The sequence below is a fragment of the Callospermophilus lateralis genome, chromosome 9, assembly GCF_048772815.1.
Source record: "Callospermophilus lateralis isolate mCalLat2 chromosome 9, mCalLat2.hap1, whole genome shotgun sequence".
Classification (NCBI taxonomy): domain Eukaryota; kingdom Metazoa; phylum Chordata; class Mammalia; order Rodentia; family Sciuridae; genus Callospermophilus; species Callospermophilus lateralis.
The window spans coordinates 94,925,260-94,944,572 of record NC_135313.1 but is presented as its reverse complement, the minus strand read 5'-3'; the positions used below and the strand labels follow the sequence as shown (position 1 = coordinate 94,944,572).

Sequence of the window (19,313 nt, the reverse complement as noted above, 5' to 3'; positions counted from 1 at the left end):
TTTCCTTTGGGGTTTCTTAACTTCAGTATTTTTGACATTTGGGGCAGGATAATTCTTTTGGGGGGAACTGGCCTCCACCCACTAGATGCCAGAAGTATCTTCCCATTTGTGACAAACAAAACGTCCCCAGGCATTGCTAAACCCAAGTGAAATGTCCCTGTGCCACCAATGACAATCTCACTATTTTACGTGGCGTCTTAATTTTCTGAGGTGCTTCAGTATTCTGTGATCCCAAGAAAAGAATTTCTTCTCATTATATTAGCTTTACACATGGATACTCCAGGCTTCACCCTTAGTTTCTAAAGACTGTTAGCTATGGGAAATCAGGAGCTAGAAATAGGAAGACAGAATATATGATTTTTATTTTTTCTCAATTTCCTTAATTTTGGGACTTCCCCCTTCAAATAAAGCACATAGTTTAAAATACGTTAAACAACACTCAATTCATTTTTTCATTATTTCTGCTTACTAGCAAATGTGGTCTCTTCTTTGCTCACACATTTAATGAGAGCAATCTCTTTTTGTCTCTTAGATTTACTCATTGACTTCCCATATCTGCTTTAAAACAAAATAGTATTTTTTTTTAAAGCAGAACAATATCCCTCAAGGTTTACAGATTCCAGTAACATGGATCTATTATAGTGTATTTGCTTACTATACTGGTTAAAATTACAAATAAACATACCTCTTAGATATTCATATCTTCTATCAAGATTCCTACTGAGCAAAAAGCTTGGTAGACAGAGGTTATGATCTAAAGAATACAGATATTAGAAAAAATCTATATTCTTTGAGTACCTACCCTAAACTCAAGTTTAGGGCTCAACCCCACAAATGAGAAACTACTTTAAATACTATCACTAAAAACTACAAATTGTACATCATTTTCTCCTTGTCTTTCACGTCTCCCCAACACTATCAATATGTCAGCGATACAGGGAAAGACTCTACAATCTTTCGGTATTCCAAATGATCTGTTTGTACTAAAAAGACTTACTATGTACTAAAGTGCTTTATCTCTCTGAACCACATCAGTACATTATTTAAAAAAAAAAAAAAGTAGTTGTTTCAAGTTCTTGTAAGGGAAAAAAGACTAAATATAAAAAATTTAGGTTACTATTATTACTATTAAACAAATTTAACCAAGAATCAAGAGAAATACTTTCCCTCTTGTCTTTTTTCTCCCCCATCTCTCTTTTTTTATAAAAAAAGAAAAGTGCAGTCAGAGAGAAGGTGAACGATCAGATGGGAGCTGGGTGGAGGCACAGGAGAAGTTACCAGCTGCTAGTGATAATGCACAAACATGTGCCTTAAGAGTTCATCAGCTGAAGGTCTCAGTTTGGCCTCTACAAAAATCCGTTTGAGGAAGTCTCGGGTATAGTCTGAAACATGAGGTGGCAGCTTTGGGTTTGTTGGCTGAGTGGCAATCTTAAAGATGGCAGCCATTGCTTCAAATTCAGCCCAAGGAGGTTTTTCAGTCAGCATTTCTACCACAGTACATGCTACACTCCTAAAAAGAAATAAACAGAAATACATAATATGAGCAATAACATCAGGAAAGAAAGCAGGCAAACCAGAAAATGACAAACAGGAATAAGTTCACACACATTTAAACATGACTTGATTCAAGTTTCATTAAAACACTTTTAATTACATAAAACCATAAAATAAACATAAAAATCAAAAGCATACCACAATTTAATTACTATCATGCCATCTATGAGATGAGGCAAAGAACATCATGAATTTTATAATTTTTGCTTTATAATCTGCCTAACCTTTAAGATAATTTTTTTGTCTTCTTTTTATAAAGAATATAAGTATTAGAATTTTTTTGCTAGAGTTTTTAGGCTAGGCATAGTGGTATATGCCTGTAATCCCAGCAGCTTAGGAGGCTGAGGCAGGAGGATGGCAAGTTCAAAGCCTGCCTCAACAACTTAGGAAGGCCCTAAATAAATAGGCAAGACCCTGTCTCTAAATAAAATATTAAAAGGGGGGAGGGGGACGGGTGGCATTGGGAATGTGGCTCAAAAATCCCTGGTACCCAAAAAAGAAAAGAAATTGTTTGCCTTGGGGTACTTACAATAAACATCGATGAAAGTTTTTTCTGTGTGTGAAGTAGGAAATGGCCATTTTGTGTTTTATAAATTATTAAGCAATTAAAGATCAAGTGAATATTAAGAACATTGATAATAATTAATTACTTTTAAACTTCTTCAGGGTAATGATACCTATCTAATGCTGAACTTTGCTTAAGACAAATCCTTCCTCAGAAGGGAATATAAGGGGCTGGAGTAGTGGCTCAGCCAGCGGTACAGCACTTGCCTAGCATGTGTGAGGCCCTGGATTCGATCCTCAGAACCACATAAAAGTAAATCAATAAAATAAAAATGTGGTGTCCAACTACAACTAAAAAATAAATATTTTTTAAAAAAGAAGGGAATACAGGTTCCAGGACTCTAAATATTTAGTTAAGTATAGTCTCAATGAGACACAGTTAAAATGATGTTAATCCTTACAATTCATACAGCCTAGTTCAAAAGATAAATAATTTAAATCTGGCTCAGTATTTTCAATTCTGAGTGAAAATACACATAAGGTAAGTTTTCAGGCAAATCTCACATCAAAACCTACCAGATATCTGCTTTTCTGCCATAGCCTTCTCCACTGATGACTTCAGGGCTCATCCAGTATGGTGTACCTGTGACAGACTTCATTCCTGTTCCAGAGAGACAGATGGTCTGAAGCCGTTTGCTGGCCCCAAAATCACCTAGTTTGACATTGCCTGTTGAATCTCGCAGTATATTTGCGCCTAAAAATAAGAGAGAACCTCACTTCATTAACTGTACTAGCATTCTTGAATATAGTAAAAAGAACGATGGCAGAGAAGTACTTAGTGGATTTTTTCAATCTATCCAAATTGCTGCTTTTCATCTTCTGAGGTGATGATGAACTGGCATACTACCAGTTACACAGTTGGTGCTAATTAAGGATTTGCTGGGTGAACACTGACTTTTTAATCAACTGTGTTATGCTTCAGAACCTAAGAAGGAAGGTTTTCCCACTCAAAAGAACTGTGGCAGAGTGGCGGGGGTGGAGGGTGAACAAGAAGAGAGGGAGTAGGGAAAGGCTAAAGAGTGAAGCTCAGTGAAGTACCAGGAAAGCACTAGGAGGCTCTTGGCCCCCGTTTCTCTGTCATAAAGGTAGAAGAGCATGGTTGAAAATTATTTTCCCAAGAAGTCAGTTTCTCCTCAGGAACTTACTGAGGATACTTTATAGTCACAAACTTCTAGCACTTTCATCCATTATTTAAATATTAGTTACCTGTATTTTAAAGTTTTTAAAAAAATTTTTAGTTGTAGTTGGACACAATACCTTTCACTTATATATTTCTATGTGGTGCCGAGAATCGAACCCAGGGTCTTGCATTGAGAGGCAAGCACTCTACTACTGAGCCACAACCCTAGCCCTAAAGTTTTTCTTAATATTGGGTTTTTGCCTTAATTTTACTTTTCCATTTCTATGATCATCTTGACAATTTCTAAGAAGCACTGATAGAGATTTTTGTAGAATGTCCCTCAATTTGTCTTTCTTCTCATGATTAGACTGGGGTTTATGAGTTCTGTGGAAGAAGACCAGAGGTAAAGTACTAACTGAAGCCCTAGCAAGCCATTACAGGCGCATTATTGTCAACATCACTGTTGATGTTACCTTTGACACTGCCTGGCTGGAGGCAGTATTTGTTGCCTTCTCCAGTTTAAGGTCACTTCCTCTATTCTATACTGTATGTACATATTCTATTTTTTGTTTTGGCAATGGTGCTTAACCACTGAGTCACATCTCCAGTCCTTTTTTAAATTTTGAGACAAGATTTCACTAAGTTGCTGAGACCAGCTTTGAACCTGTGATCCTCCTACCTCAGCCTCCTGAGCCACTAGGATTACAGATGTGCCGCCACCACACCCAGCTCCACATTATAGTCATCTTAAAAAAATTCATTTGTGCAGTTCACAAGGAGAAGAGAATTGCACTCCAGGAATTCGATAAAATAATTCCTAAATTGGAATTATTCTGCAGGGAGAACTGTCCCATGTTCCCCATTGTTATGGTCTGGATATGAGGTGTCCCCTAAAACTTCATGTGTGAGACAATGCAAGAAGGTTCAGAAGAGAAATGATTGGGTTGTAAGAGTTTTAACCTAGTCAGTGAATTGATCCCCTGATACGGATTAACTGAGTGGTAACTAAAGTGGTAGGGTATGGCTGGAGTAGGCAGGAACTGGGACGTGGCTTGGGAGTATACATTTGTATCTGGCAACTGGAGATCTCTCTCTGCTTCCTGATCACTATGATGTGAGCTGCTTTTCTCCACCATATTCTCCTGTCATGATGTTCAACCTCACCTCAGGCCTCAAGAAATGGAGCCAGCCTTGTCCAACTAATATCTCTGAAACCGTGAGCTCTCAAATAAACCTTTTCTCCTCTACAAGAATGCTCTCAAATAAACTTTTTCTCCTCTACAAGTCACTCCTTTAGTCACAGCAGCAAAAAATCTGACTAAAACACCCATTTATTACTAAATAATTCATTTATATTTCTCTGAACACATGGATATATATTTTACACTTTGGGCTATAATCTAGTACTACTTTATTTTTGCTCAAGTTTTATCAGCTTTGGTCACTGGGAGCCCTTTCCAGGGGCTCCTCTATCTCTTTGCCCTACCTCTAAAATTGTGTTTTTGAGAAGAATGCCTAGGCTCATCTTGGATATTTCCTGCCCAAGACCCAGAATCAGTAACTTCTCTAATAAGCCCTGGTTTCTTTAGGAGAGAATGGTATCAAAACCAAGATTTGCACTCTAGGCTCATTTGTTTTTTGCTCTCTATTTCCCACTCATCCCCTGTCCTGTTTGTTCTGCAGTGCTGGAGACTAAACCCAAGACCTTATACATGCTTAGCAGACACTGTATCACTAAGATTGAACCCCAGACCTTTTATAAATTTTGAAAGAGAATATTGATAAATTTCCTATTCTGGTCTCAAATTTGGAATCCTCTTGCCTCAGACTTCCATATAGCTGGATTACAGGCATGTACTAACACACTCAGAATCTAGTCCTTGAGACAGAATCTCACTAAGTTGTCCAAGGCTGCCTCAAACTTGTGATCCTCCTGAGTAGCTGGGATTATAGGTATGTATCACCACGCCCAGCTGATCAACTAAGTTTTATCACAAGTTTCATTATGAACTCATGGGTTGCAGCATACAACCAATTTTCTTTTCTCTTATCACTTAAAAGTTGTTCTTAAAAACTGGGAAATACAGAAAAGTAAAAAGTATATAGTAGAGAACAACTATCCCTATCTTGCCATTATATAAGATTTAATCACATGGACATTTTCCTTCTGTGTCAGACTTAAATTTTCTAAACTTGAGATTCTGTTACACATTCACTTTAACATCTTACTTTTCTCCCTCATGAATATTATTTGCCCTATAATGTTTTAAAATCCTCTTACTTCTACCCTCCTCATCTGACCAGGGTGGTTTATCAGTTTTTCTGGAAAGGTGAAAGAGGATTCCTGTAGTGAGTGGAATACTCAGTTTCTATGCCTTGCCTTATTATGAAGGCCAAGGAGAAGCTACCTTGAATACCCATTATTCCTAATTGAATAATTTCTCTATGAGGTACTTTTAAGTGATTAGGTTTTATACTTAAGAACTAAGGTCTGCCCAAAAGGGTAGAGCATCAGCCATATTCCTTGTACCTCTCACATTCACTAGTAAGCCCTACTCTAGTACATGTGATCTGGTTCAGGCATGGTGCAGATCTATTCTATCACCCGAAACTGGTTTAGGAATGAATGTTCTCCTTTGCCTGAATATGGCTACAGCCAGGATATGCTACAGTATAGGGAGGAAGCAAAAGCCCAGGAGCTCACAGACTCCTTAGAAAGACCAATGAATAATGTATTTATATACAGACATTTATACTTATCAATTTATTTTTTGACTGAGTGATAAAAATGCTTTCTAAATTTGGAGTCATAACCCAGCTTGTATAGAATCAGACCCTTCAGGTACGCTTTGCCATAGTTTTCATTTTCAGTACTTTCAAATTTTACACATTCCTAATACTTTTTTGATTTATATGCTTTACTTACATGCCTGATCCCTGAGAACAGTTGAGCTTTTAAGTTTAAAAAGCAAGTGTAACTGAGTTGGAGTTCCTCAAAACTCAGTCCTGTTCTCTATCCTACCCCTAGGTAATGACATCCATTCCTCTGACTTCAAATATGATCTCAACATCAAGTATGTCATCATTGTAGCTAACTTTTGAATGTCTTCTAGGTACCAGGCACTGCTCTAAGTAATCACATGCATTAAACTCATTTAATCCTTATAAGAATCTTCATGGAAGAGGAGCTAAAGTGTAGAGAAATTCGGTAAAACTTGTCCAAGATTACAGAGTCAGTGCCAAAAAAAGTCTGAATTTAAGTCAGGCTGTTTAGTAGTAAAGCCCCAACTCTTAGCCACTACATTATTTTGTTTTGTTTTGTTCTTTTGGTATTGGAAATTGAACCAGGGGCACTTACCACCGAGCTATATCCCCAGCCCTTTCTATTTTTTATTTTGAGACAGGGTCTTGCTAAAATGTTTTATGGCCTTGCTAAGTTGCTGAGGCTGGCCTCAAAACTTGAGATCCTCCTGCCTTAGTCTCCAAAATCACCTAGACTACAGGTGTGTGCCATCATGCCCAGTTTAACCACTGCATTATAATGCCTATGCAATATACTTACATATAGTGCATAAGTATTGCATGTATATCTTTACAGACATGGTGCCACTTATGTGATTTTGATCTTTATTGATTCTATGAATCCCCACTGTGGAGCTACTCATTTGTAGAGACCTGAATATCAGAACTGTTTTAAGGATATTGACAGTCTGTGAGAAAAGCAGGAGAACTGTTTCCCTGTGGTATTTTAGAGGCAGATATATTAATTTAAATGTTAAATATCTTCAACATATCAATTATTTCATTCAGATTCAACAAGAATTATGCACTTAAGGTAAAAAACACATTGCTTACCTTTGATATCTCTATGGACAATCATATTACTGTGCAAATAATGGACACCCTCCAGAATCTGACGGGTATATTTCCTAGTCACATTCTCAGTAAGAGCTCCATATGCTTTTAATTGGTCCTTAATTGAGCCCTAGGATAAAAGAAAACAACAACAAAACTATGGTATGGTTTGAAATGAAAATTGCTATTAAATCTTTGTTTTTAAGAGTCCTAGAGTTCATGACTGGGAAGCTATAGTTGGAGAGGGCAGGAATTGTTAGTAAAGACATAATATGTCACACAATTTAACATAAAAGTCACCTACATTCCCCAACTTTAACTATGGAAGAGTATATGCCATAGTTGAGAGAAGCTATTAAAACTATGTTTTAACTGATGCCCTCATTTCTGTGTCTATGTTGGTTTTAACAACCTCCTATTCTTTGCAACTTGGTTTTTAAAGGTTCTCCAGTACATCCACCTTGCACTTTTTTTTTTTGCCTTGAGTATACTTTTGTTTTCCTTATTTGCTCATCTATGTTCTACTTGAATATTATTTATTCATTTTTTGTTCTTATTCTGTTTTTTAAAAAGTGTTTTATTACATTTGCTAACTTATTACTCAGGAGAAAGAAAGAGTATGATTAGAAATCAGAACCAATTAAATTTCTAGTTCTTACTATATATACTCAACACTTTAGTTCAAAATGTAACAGAGTATATAAAAGGGGAATATAAAACTTTTTATGTGTTTTTATAGGCCCAGGATGAGGTGTCTTTCACCGAGTATGCTGAATCGGCCTGAGACACAGGCATTTGAATTTTGAAAAAGCTTTCCTAGTGATTCCAATGTATACATTATGGTTACTTATCAATACTTTTAATAAATAAAAATAAATGCTTTACAAGGGAAAATTTTTTTAAAATAAGAAAATATGTCCTGATGTTTCTGTCTTTCCTTCAATTTTAGAAAACTATATACTCTGCCATACAAAATAGATCCATGTATTTTACAGATTTAGTCATGTGGTGTTTTCATTCCTCATGAGTGATTCCTGCAGAGATGACAGTATGAAATTCTGCAGACTCAAACTCCAAACACACATGTGAAATGTTTGCCATTCATACCTGCAATCCACTGTGGCCCATTTGTTCACAGTGGATTTACTATGTCTCCACTTGTAGTTACACACAGTATTCTGTGTATATCTCAACTACAACTAAACACTCTAGACAATTAGAAACAGGTAGAAAAATACTTATAAGGTTATGGAGATATGGTCCTCTGGGCAGTTGGACCAGTGGTCTATGGCTGCTAACAGCTCCATTAATGTTGTCTGTTTATACCTGTGTACTATAAAAAATTAACTTCTGCAGCATGTACAACTGGAACAGATTGAGAAGAACTGTACCAGCTAAAAACCTGTGTGTGTGTGTGTGTGTGTGTGTGTGTGTGTAGAAGAGGGAAAGGGAGAGGGGAAAGGGGAGGGTTGAGGAGAGGAAGGAGTGTGGAAAGAGAGCGAAGAGAAGCCAAAAGCTAGTTTAGGTATCTAAAAAATTTTTATGTAAAAATGTTATGGTCCCAAGTATGAATACAGTTCTATACAAACTAAGGAATGGAAAGCTAAATTTGGGAAAACTGAAGGATGGAATGACAATTTTGACATTGTGATTCTAGGTCACAAAGGAGCCCATCATATTAAATTTAATGAGAGAAATATAGCATTTCACACACTTGGGAATTCAAGAAAGTATAGGAAATATATATAAATTCAGTTATTACCATAGTCTTGCTATATTATATGTTACATGTTTAATTCACTTAGACTATCAATAAGCTATCATTAATTTAGTAACATGCTTTTCAAATTCAAGGAATGACAACCTATGCTTTGATGGAGATAGCTGCCCTTACAAAACCAAGTGTAGCTAATGAGAAACAAGATCACTCATCTCTCCCTTCCTGAATAGTCCTAGTTTTAGTCTTAAGGTTATACGATGATTGTCAAAATGAACCCAACTACTATGTACAACTATAATACTCTGATATATATATATAAAATAAGAAAAGATTGTGAAGGAAAAAAAACAAAGGGAAATTATATTCAATTTGAAAAATAAAAAGTTTTGAAATATTATAATATTCAATTTAAGAAGTCTTTCTAAATGCATAACTATTACTTCATCATATACCAATTCAACTTAATATTTAAACAATAAGTACTTAAAATGGGTTTCATTATTTTCATTATATCCTCACAATTCAATGAAAGAAAATTTACATTCTCAAAAAGATAATTATATAATAAATGTATAAAGATTATATATCTATACTTGTGATGTAAATCAGTTTTAACCATTTTAATTAATTTTACCTTCAATGATGAGTTTCTATTCATACTTATTCATAATTATTTTCTATTTAACATAAATATTTATTGCACAGACAGTAAAAGAAATGTGAATAAGAAAAATCTACCATAATCACATTTTTCTAAGTTTCTTCTTTGTTCAAACAGACACATTTAAAATATTGTAATCATTATTTAAAAAGTATTTTATATTATTTTCCTCCCTCTTATTAAAATATTTCCTCAAACTTTATGATAATGATTTTCATAATTTTAACTTTCAGCATACATTCTCAAAAGAATGTCATCGTAATTTATTTCCATTGTGATCACTAAAACCTCCCCTTTTTTTCCACTATCAAATAATACTAAAATACATATTCAGAGCTTTCCCCTTCTTTCAGATTACTACTGAAGAAAAATTTCCATGAGATTATCATGTCTTCAATATATATATATTTTTTTTTGAGAGAGAAAGAGAGAGAGAATTTTTTAATATTTATTTTTCAGTTTTCGGTGGACACGACATCTTTATTTTATTTTTATGTGGTGCTCAGGATCGAACTCAGCACCCCGCATATGACAGGCTCAAGTGTGCTACCACTTGAGCCACATCCCCAGCCCTGTCTTCAATAATTTTATTGCTCTTAATATATCCCTCAATTTGCTTTTCAAAGAGGGTGTGTGTGTTTTTGCCTTAGACTTCTAGACTCAAGCAATCCTTCTGCCTTTTGAATAACTGAAACTACAAGCACACACAACAGGAGCACAGCTACCAAGGAAGATTTATTATACTTGCTAGGTAAGCATTCTACCACTGAGTCACATTCCCAGAACCCAAAGAGGACTTTTTAAAGTCCACTTGCACTGGAAATAAAATCTTTAAAAACAGAAATAGTAAAGAGCAGCAATAGTGTCACTAGGAACAATTAGTTATTCATTATGATAAGAAAAAAATCTATTGTTGCTCATGTTACACTAAGGTTGGTTAAGAATATTACTATCAGGTATTGATCCACACACAGTTTTACTGATCCATAAGCTCACACTGCAACCTATACCTGCTACATACAATTTTAATCAGCTACCTCCATAAAAACCTATAAGTCAAACTCCTTTTTCTGGCATATGCCACCCACTAAAATTTTAGACTATACATATTTTTAAATGAATATATCAACCACCATTCTGAAAATTATTAAAATGTCCTCTATAGATACAAATAATAACAATCTGTGACAAAAGGTCACAAATATCATTTTATAATTCCCATTGAAATTATTGACTTTAGGATGGCTGTAAATCAGTGTTAAAAACAAGTGTGGGGCTGGGGTGTAACTCTAACTTAGCAGTAGAGTACATGCTTCAGCATGAACAAGACCCTGGGTTTAATCTCCAGAATTAAAAAAAAAAAATTAGGGAAAAGTTTGGAAAGAAACTGAACATTCATATGTGCCACTGGTTTGCAGAAAAAAACAAAACTTTACAATGTAGGAATCAGGATGTCAGTCATCAAATCTAGCAATCACTCTTAGCATCTCTATGGTAAAATAACCACAAATCGAATGTCTCCTGATGGGATGCAACATAAAGTATACAGTTTCATCTATGACATATGAGCTAAGAAAGTATGAAATGGAATCTGACTTATGAGTTTAGATCTAACCTGAAGTTCACAGGGAAAAAAGAAACAAGGAACAAATTAAACAGAATCCATGAGTGTAATTATAGAAATCTGTGAGATGAGACTGTTAAAAGAACAACTCTCCTGGTCTCACCAAATCTACATCATGTAAAAATGGACTATGATAGATAAAAAATAGAGTTCAGAGATATAATGTACAACTATAATGCTAACTTATTACTCAGGAGAAAGAAAGAGTATGATTAGAAATCAGAACCAATTAAATTTCTAGTTCTGGTTTGGATAAACTGGCTACAAGGATATTTTTAGGACATTTAGAGAAATATGATGGACTGCTATAATGTCTGTAACCAACCTCAAATATTTTACCATTAATGAGTTTAAAAATACAAAGATACATGAAAAAAAAGAAAATAAAATATTAATCAGCTCTAATTTAAAACTCTTCTAAAATGTCCTTAACTAAGGTTATAATGAAAATTTTGTTTTCTTTCCTCAACTAACACTTTATTAAATAGAATGTCTACTTTTAAAAAAATGTAGTAGCTTACCCCTGGCATATATTCCATAAATATGGAAAGTGTTTTTTCCTGGGGATCCCTCAAACAGCCATAATACTGAACAATTCGCTCATGCAGCAAGTTTTTCAACAACTGAATTTCACACTCAAGTGCATTTACTTCCTAAAAGACAAAATTCACTGTTAAGTCTTTACGATACTGTAGAAACAAAAAAATTCTAACTTCAAGACCTATCAAGGTGATTACATTCTGAAATTTTTATTTCCCAAGGAACAAACACTTTAAAGTGGCTAATCAGTAGCTTCTTTAAAAATCCCTCACAGTACACTAAAGCAATACTATATCAGACTAGGAAGACAACTTAAATACTAGAAAAGAAGCATCCACAGTACAAAGTAGATAAATATAATTTATCTAATTGTTTTGCAAATAATTTGTATTAAGGAAAAGCTACAGATTCTTCTGTATATTACCTTTTTAAATAAAAATGTTTCTTATAATGTGACAAAGTAGTTTGTGCAGTGAGTTTTACCTTGCTGGTCTCAGGGCTATCAGGGTCAAACTGAACTTGCTTAACAGCCAATTCTCTTCCTGTATCAACATCATAACAGAGGTAGACCCTGCCAAAGGCTCCTTGGCCAAGCAGTTTGCCCAATCTCCAGTTGGTAGGTGCTCGAGGTGCTAAAAAAAAAAAAAAAAAGAACACTATCTTAAAAATGGGATAATCAGATGCACAAGATTGGTTGAGGACTAAATGAGTATTGTGGATAGTGCTTCCCTTCATTGAACATGCTAGGATATAAGCAAAAATCTTGAGTATCCAAATTCATTATGGTCACTATTTTTCGAATATTTTCTCTTTTAAGAATTCTAAACCCTGGGCTGGGGCTGTAGCTCAGTGGTAGAGTGCTTGCCTTGCATGCGTGAGGCACTGAGTTTGATCCTCAGCACCATATAAAAATAAATAAGTAAATATATAAAAATTAAAAAAATTCTAAATCCAAATAAGATTCAATCTACAACTCCCATTTTTCTAATAAGATTTTCCCCCCAATTACAAATGTGACAGCATCTTTCACTGAATCTAAGATGCCACTGATTATAAGATTCACTATTTCTAACTTTTATCAATGCAATATTAATAATTACTTTATCAGCTTCTACCTACAGTGTCAAAAGCTGGCAGGAGCACTGTTTCCATCCTAACAACAAGAGTATCCTGGGTAATTTACAAAATTATAACCTTTACTGAACCTGTTGGAATGTTTTCCAGCCTGAAATTGGAGGAAAAATAAGCACCTCCAAGGAGAGATGGAACACAAGCACTGGCACACTTGTGGAGGGGCAGAAAGATCCACAATGGCAGGTAAGAAAAACTCAGTTCCACTTTTAACAAGCATGGGCTACATGAGAATACCAAACACTAGCGAGATCCTGACATAAAGTGGTTTCAGACTTTTCCATAGACAATCTCCATGCACTCACAGGAGCAAGAGACCAGAGAAAGCCTCCTTTTGTAAGTAAAGACCTGAAGAATAAAATGAGCACTGTTGTTACTCTCTTTAGCTCTTCTCCCCTAAGACGTAAAAACCTTAAACTGTTGGAAGAAAGGGAGGCAAGAAACATCACCCACAGATGAGGAGAATAAGAAAAAAAGGGTGGGGACTTATCCCTGAGGAGGGGCTGGAAACCATCATGGAGAAAACCCATCTCTGAGAACTGCAGAACTAGAGCCTGCCTAAGACAGAATCTGCATGGGACAGCTCTCAGCCCTATAATATGCTAACAAGTAGCATCATGTACTGCTGAGGGAGGAGTGAGAGCACAGATAGACCTTCTCTCTCTGAAAAGGAAGGCCAAAAGCTGAGAGTGGAGCATCACCATTGAGAAAATTCCTCTAGAAAACTAACACAAGGTAATTCTAAAGGAATTTGAAGTCAGTGGTAAATAGAAATACCAGCAACCACCAAATCTAAACCCAGTTGACTAGACCAATCAATTCCCCACAGTAATTGCCTAGGCAGAATAGTTGTGTCTATTTCCAGGCATAAATTATATTTACCTCAATCTCTATTATCTGGCATTCAGTGTAAAGTTATAAGATACAAAAAAGCAAACAAAAAAAATCAAAAGAGAAATCAATTAATACAAGACTTAAGCAATTTAGACAGGATATTTAAAAGTAACTACGATTACAGTGTTAAAGGTTCTAATTTAAAAAAAAGCTAAAAACAGGCAGAGAATTTCAACAGAAATAAAAACTGAAGAGTCAAATGAAAATGCTTGAAATTAAAAAAAAAATCCTTCAAAAGAATCATAAATAGACTCAGCAGGGCTGAGGAATGAGTCAATGAATCTGAAAACAGATCAATAAAAATTTTTCAAACTAAGACAGAATGTGTGTAAATCCAAGTGCACAAAGATGTATAAGACACTATCAAATAGTCTACTGCATAGGTAGTAGAATAAAGAAAAATTTAAAATGGAATAGAAGAAATATTTAAAAAGATAATATCAGAATATTTTTGAGGGAAACTGCAGTGAAAGAATATTATCTGAGACTCTCATACCAATATATCCAGACACACCATATTTAAACTTTTGGAAACCAAAAGAAAAATCTTAAAAGCAGCTGCTAGGGGGACAGGAAACAGGGGTGGGGGTGGTCGTGGTGCAGAGTTGATGTATAGAGAAGCACACTGTATACAGTATGACAAAAACAAGATTATAGCAGATTTCTCCTTATAAAGTATGTAAACAAGAAGAAAATGGAGAGATAACTTTTAAGTGCTGAATTTTTTTTAAAAACCCAAAAATAATGCCCAGAACACTATACCCAAGAAAACAAAAATATTTCAAAATGAAAAACAATTATAAACAAAATTATAAACAAAATTATAAACAAAAGCTGAAAAGAATTTATTGCTAACAGACTTGTTTTATAAGAAAGTTTAAATGCAAATCATCTCCCTCCCCCTCCTCCTCCTTTTTTTTTGGGGGGGGGGAGGATTGAACTTAGGGTTCACACAGGCTAGACAAGTAGTCTACCACTAAGCTAAACCCCCAGCCCTTCTTTTATTTTGAGACATGGTCCTGCTATATTGCTCAGGCTGGCCTGGAATTTGAAATCCTTCTGCCTCAACCTCCCAAATAGTTGGGATTACAGGTGTGTGCCACCCAGCTATACGCAATTCTCTAGGAAAAAGGAATCTGATACTTGACTGCATCTTAAATCTATACAAACAAAGATTTATAGAAATAGATAAACAGATGGTATATATATATATAAAGGATATTAAGGATATTCTTTTATTTTTTATCACTTTAAATATAGCTGTCTAAAGCAAAGAAAAAAACAACATAGTGTGGGGTTATAGACATAAAAACTAAAGTATGACAACACTAGCATAATAGGGAGAAATTAATAGCATGCAAATTTTACTGCAATAAATATCTTTAAGAATGAATCTTTGATAAAGTCCAAATACTTTAAAATCTAGCCTTAGTTACCACTATAATCCATTCCTATGATTTAAGTAACCGATGTGATTCTGCAATCTGTATTTGGGGTAAAAATGGGAGTTCATAACCCACTTGAATCTAATGTATGAAATATGGTATGTCAAGAGCTTTGTAATGTTTTGAACAACCAATAATTAATAAATAAATAAATAAATAAATAAATAAATAAATGTTTTTAAAAAAGTAAGCTATCTCCCACATTAGCAAATATGAATTACTCTCAATTTTCAAATTGTCATGGCCTCTTATACATGTCACTTCATTAACTAGTGAATTTCTACTCAGGTCTTAGATCTACATTAAATGTAATACTATATTTATTTCTCTATATACCATTTATCCCATAAGACTATATCTTAGAGATCATGTTTGAAATCTCAGTTTTAGGAACTTGACAAGGATACATGGAATGGAACTGATGATAAATTGAATAGCTGATAACATTTTTTCTAATAAAAATGAAGGACAGAATTAACAAGAGTAATCAGCAATAATACCATTATTACATCAGACATTCCGGCCATTTTTAGAAACTCCCATTATGATCTCTTTTGAAAAGTCTTGTCTTACCATGAATACTCATTTGGTATTTATTCCTGTTAATATTATAAAATTCTGCAAGGTTCTGCTATACATTTCACTATGACAATTTTTATTACTTACAACGGCTGGGTGGGCTGATGTCCATTACAGTCAAAGTAGGATTGTCTATGTCACTTCCCCTTCTTCTTATTCGACTATCATCATACTCTGGGGTAAAGATGCTGCTTCCACTACTAGTACTTAAGGAGTGATCAGTAGGACTGAAACTCACAGGAGATCTGAAGCTGGTCCCCTGGGTTCTTCTAGCTCTTGGAAAAGTTTTTCGACCTACAAAATGAAAACAGAATTAACTTATTCCTTTTGTTAATATGATTTAGTTTTAAAGTATTTAAAATTTATATGGTAGGAAACAGACATTTTTCTGGTAACTAGGCTAAAGAACTGAAATGGCAATAATTGTGGGGTTAAAAAAAAACTAGGATCTAAACATAAATTCAAATAGTAACTTATGTACATACATGCACACACACAAAAATAAACTACAAAATAGAAGCCCTTCATTTTTGGATAAAAAAAATAATTTATTCTTATTTCCAATGATTTTAAAATACAAAACAAAAACTAAAAAGTTTATAGGTAGTTTTTTCCCTAAAATGGACAATACATGTATGAATTTTATCATCAAGGAATAATTTTCTAATTAATCATTTTAAAATTATTCCTTTTCCCCCATATTTTATTGTAAATTATAATTCTATATTTTAAATCGTGGAATTTGTCAAATTACTCCTTTTAAAAGAAAGAAACATAAGTATTATTACATTTTAGAAACAATACTAAAATGTAACTACAGTTTTAGTTATGACCCAATTTCCTTAAGAAGGCTTTTTTTAAAACCAGAAAACTGATTCAAAAACAATTTTTATATTACACAAATAAATTTTTTCCTAACATTTTCTATTTAGTTTTATATTTGAGATTTTTCCAAAGTGTTATGATCTAACTGCCAGAAACTTACCATCATTATATTCTTGATGATGATATGAAACATGATACCTTCTTGGATATGTTCCTCCTTTTCCATACTTCTCAAAGATAGGGTTATCATAGTCTGTGAAGACATAAGAAAGCTACATCACAAAAAAGTCAAGTGTTTCCAATAATAAAAAGTATACTGACAAAATTTTTGACTTTTCAAAAATCTTCCCTCTCTCCTCCCCCGCTAAAACATTACTGTAACATAAATATTTAAATATTTAGAATTCATATAGTCTAACCTGAAAACTCCTGATGATTATCTGGGTAGCTCTGTGCCCTGGGCATTCGTGATTTTGGATAGCTTTCTCTATAAACAGAAAATGTAACATTAAATTAAAGAAAATATTAAAATAAAATGTAAAACAATATTTAAGCCATATCTATGTGTTTGTGGGTCTTTACAACACTTATTTGATACATATAAGAAAATGTATATTGCATACGGCTTTTAAAATTAACCTATATAGTGGTAAGAATTGATGCATTTTGGAATCATAGTTATCTAGAAACACCTATCAGTCCAAGCTCTGTATAACCAAGATCATTTTTGCATCTATATAAAAGAAATAATTTCAAACTCGTCAAATACACACACACACACACACACACACACACACACACACACACGTAAGCATTCAGGAGAGTACATTCCAAATAGTATTCACTGTATAGTTTTCTAATAACTACTTCCCTAACTTTCTTAAATGTCTATCTTCAGGTAGACACTGACACAGACAAGAGTTTCATGTAGATAGACAATTGATCCCTAAAACCAAAAACAAAATTCATAAAGCAATTCTAGGGATTAAATAAGTGAAGATTTTAATACTGACTGTGTGATACAGTATGACTACCAAGAACAATGTCCAATTACAACCAGAAGAGTGCACATTTGTAACAAAAAATTCACAGTTGCTACTTGATCCTACTCACATCCCTGTATTACACAAAAAGTATTTGAATTTTTAAAATGTCAACCAACATACTAAGCCACAATTACAAAGAATTTAAGTTATTTCTGGTGCCAGGATGAACATAATCCTAACAGGGAAGCAACTTAAGAAATCTCCAAAACCAAATATATTAAATTTGGTGAGGATGTGGAGAAAAAGGTACGCTCATACATTGCTGGTGAGACTGAAAATTACTGCAGCCAATATGGAAAGCAGTATGGAGATTACTTGGAAATCTGGGAATGGAACCACCATTTGACTCAACTATCCCTCTTCTCGGTCTATACCCAAAGTACTTGAAAACAGCATACTACAGGGACATAGCCACATCAATATTTATAGCAGCACAATTCACAATAGCTAAACTGTGGAGCCAACCTAGATGCCCTTCAGTGGATGAATGGATTTAAAAAATGAGGCATATAAACAAAATGGAATTTGACTCAGCATTAAAAAAGAATAAAATCATGGCATTTGCAAGTAAAAGGACGAGGCTGGAGAAGATAATGCTAAGTGAAGTTAGCCAATCCCCAAAAAACAAATGCCAAATGTTTTCTCTGATATAAGAAGGCTGACTCAGAGTGGGGCAGGGAGGAGGAATAAGGGAGGATTAGATGAATTCTAGATAGGAAAGAGGGGTGGGAGGGAAAGAAGGGGGCAGGGGATTAGCAAGGATGGTGGAATGTGATGGACATCATTATTCAAAGTACATGTATGAAGACTCGAATTGGGGGTCAACATACTTTATATACAAACAGAGATATGGAAAATTGTGGTATACATGTGTAATAAGAATTGTAATGCAAAAAAACAGTACATGTATAAAGGCATGAATTGGCGTAAACATACTTTATATACAAAGATATGAAAAACTGTGCTCTATATGTGTAATTAAGAAATGTAATGCATTCTGATGTCATGTATTTAAAAAATAAAATCAATTAAAAAAGAAAATATAAGTTTCATAAGTACAGTTTTTAAAAATAAGCACACATAAATTCTAAGTTTGCATTTGGCTTCAAACACATCTTTGGCAAGCAGAAACACTTAAAACAGTATCATCAGATATCATTTTAGCCAATAAGACTGAGTTCCATGAAGTTAAGGGATTTATCTGCACTATAAAGAATTTCATTCACCATCAGTAAGAACAAATATCAATTAACTATAGTCCCATAAATGTAGTACAAAGAGTTATTGATAATTCTACATGCTGTGTATATGTGTATATTACTCATATGTATTAAAAAACAAAACTACAATTGACATTACCCATCCAAAGGACTATCAAGTGATGGACAACTTCCTGAGCCAGAATTTTCAGGGCTGCTTAAAGATAATGGATCCAGCATCTAGGAAAATAAAGAGTTCCATCATGATTCAATCTGATACAACCAAAAATCTTAAAAAAAAAATGTTTTATTGAGATAAAACTAACCCATTTAAAGGGAATAATTCTATGGCTCTTGATATACGGACAGCTGTGTAACCCTTACCACAATTTTTGAACACTTTCATTACCTTCAAAAGAAACCATACCTAACAGCAGTCACTCTCCAGAGTTACTCATTTCTAAATGTCTTGCACAGGTAGGCTTACTTCAAAGTTCCCTAATAGTCCTTTAAAATAATTAAAGCTAAAATGTTTCATATAATTTTACTTACTGAA

At 34.1% G+C, this 19,313-nt stretch overlaps 1 protein-coding gene across 1 annotated transcript in view; it reads right to left on the bottom strand.

Annotated features, from left to right (window-relative positions):
• Nucleotides 1-340: 340 nt before the first annotated feature.
• The window catches only part of Map3k2 (mitogen-activated protein kinase kinase kinase 2), a 68,379-nt gene continuing 49,406 nt past the window's right edge, over nt 341-19,313 (bottom strand). The window contains exons 9-17 of the mRNA XM_076865785.2: nt 18,918-18,997; nt 16,932-16,999; nt 16,673-16,765; nt 15,775-15,981; nt 12,122-12,270; nt 11,620-11,751; nt 7,094-7,223; nt 2,635-2,812; nt 341-1,510 (exon numbers count right to left, since the gene is read on the bottom strand). Coding sequence (XP_076721900.1) covers nt 1,285-1,510; nt 2,635-2,812; nt 7,094-7,223; nt 11,620-11,751; nt 12,122-12,270; nt 15,775-15,981; nt 16,673-16,765; nt 16,932-16,999; nt 18,918-18,997 — 1,263 coding nt within the window. The 3' untranslated portion in view covers nt 341-1,284. The remainder of the gene's footprint in view (nt 1,511-2,634; nt 2,813-7,093; nt 7,224-11,619; nt 11,752-12,121; nt 12,271-15,774; nt 15,982-16,672; nt 16,766-16,931; nt 17,000-18,917; nt 18,998-19,313) is intronic.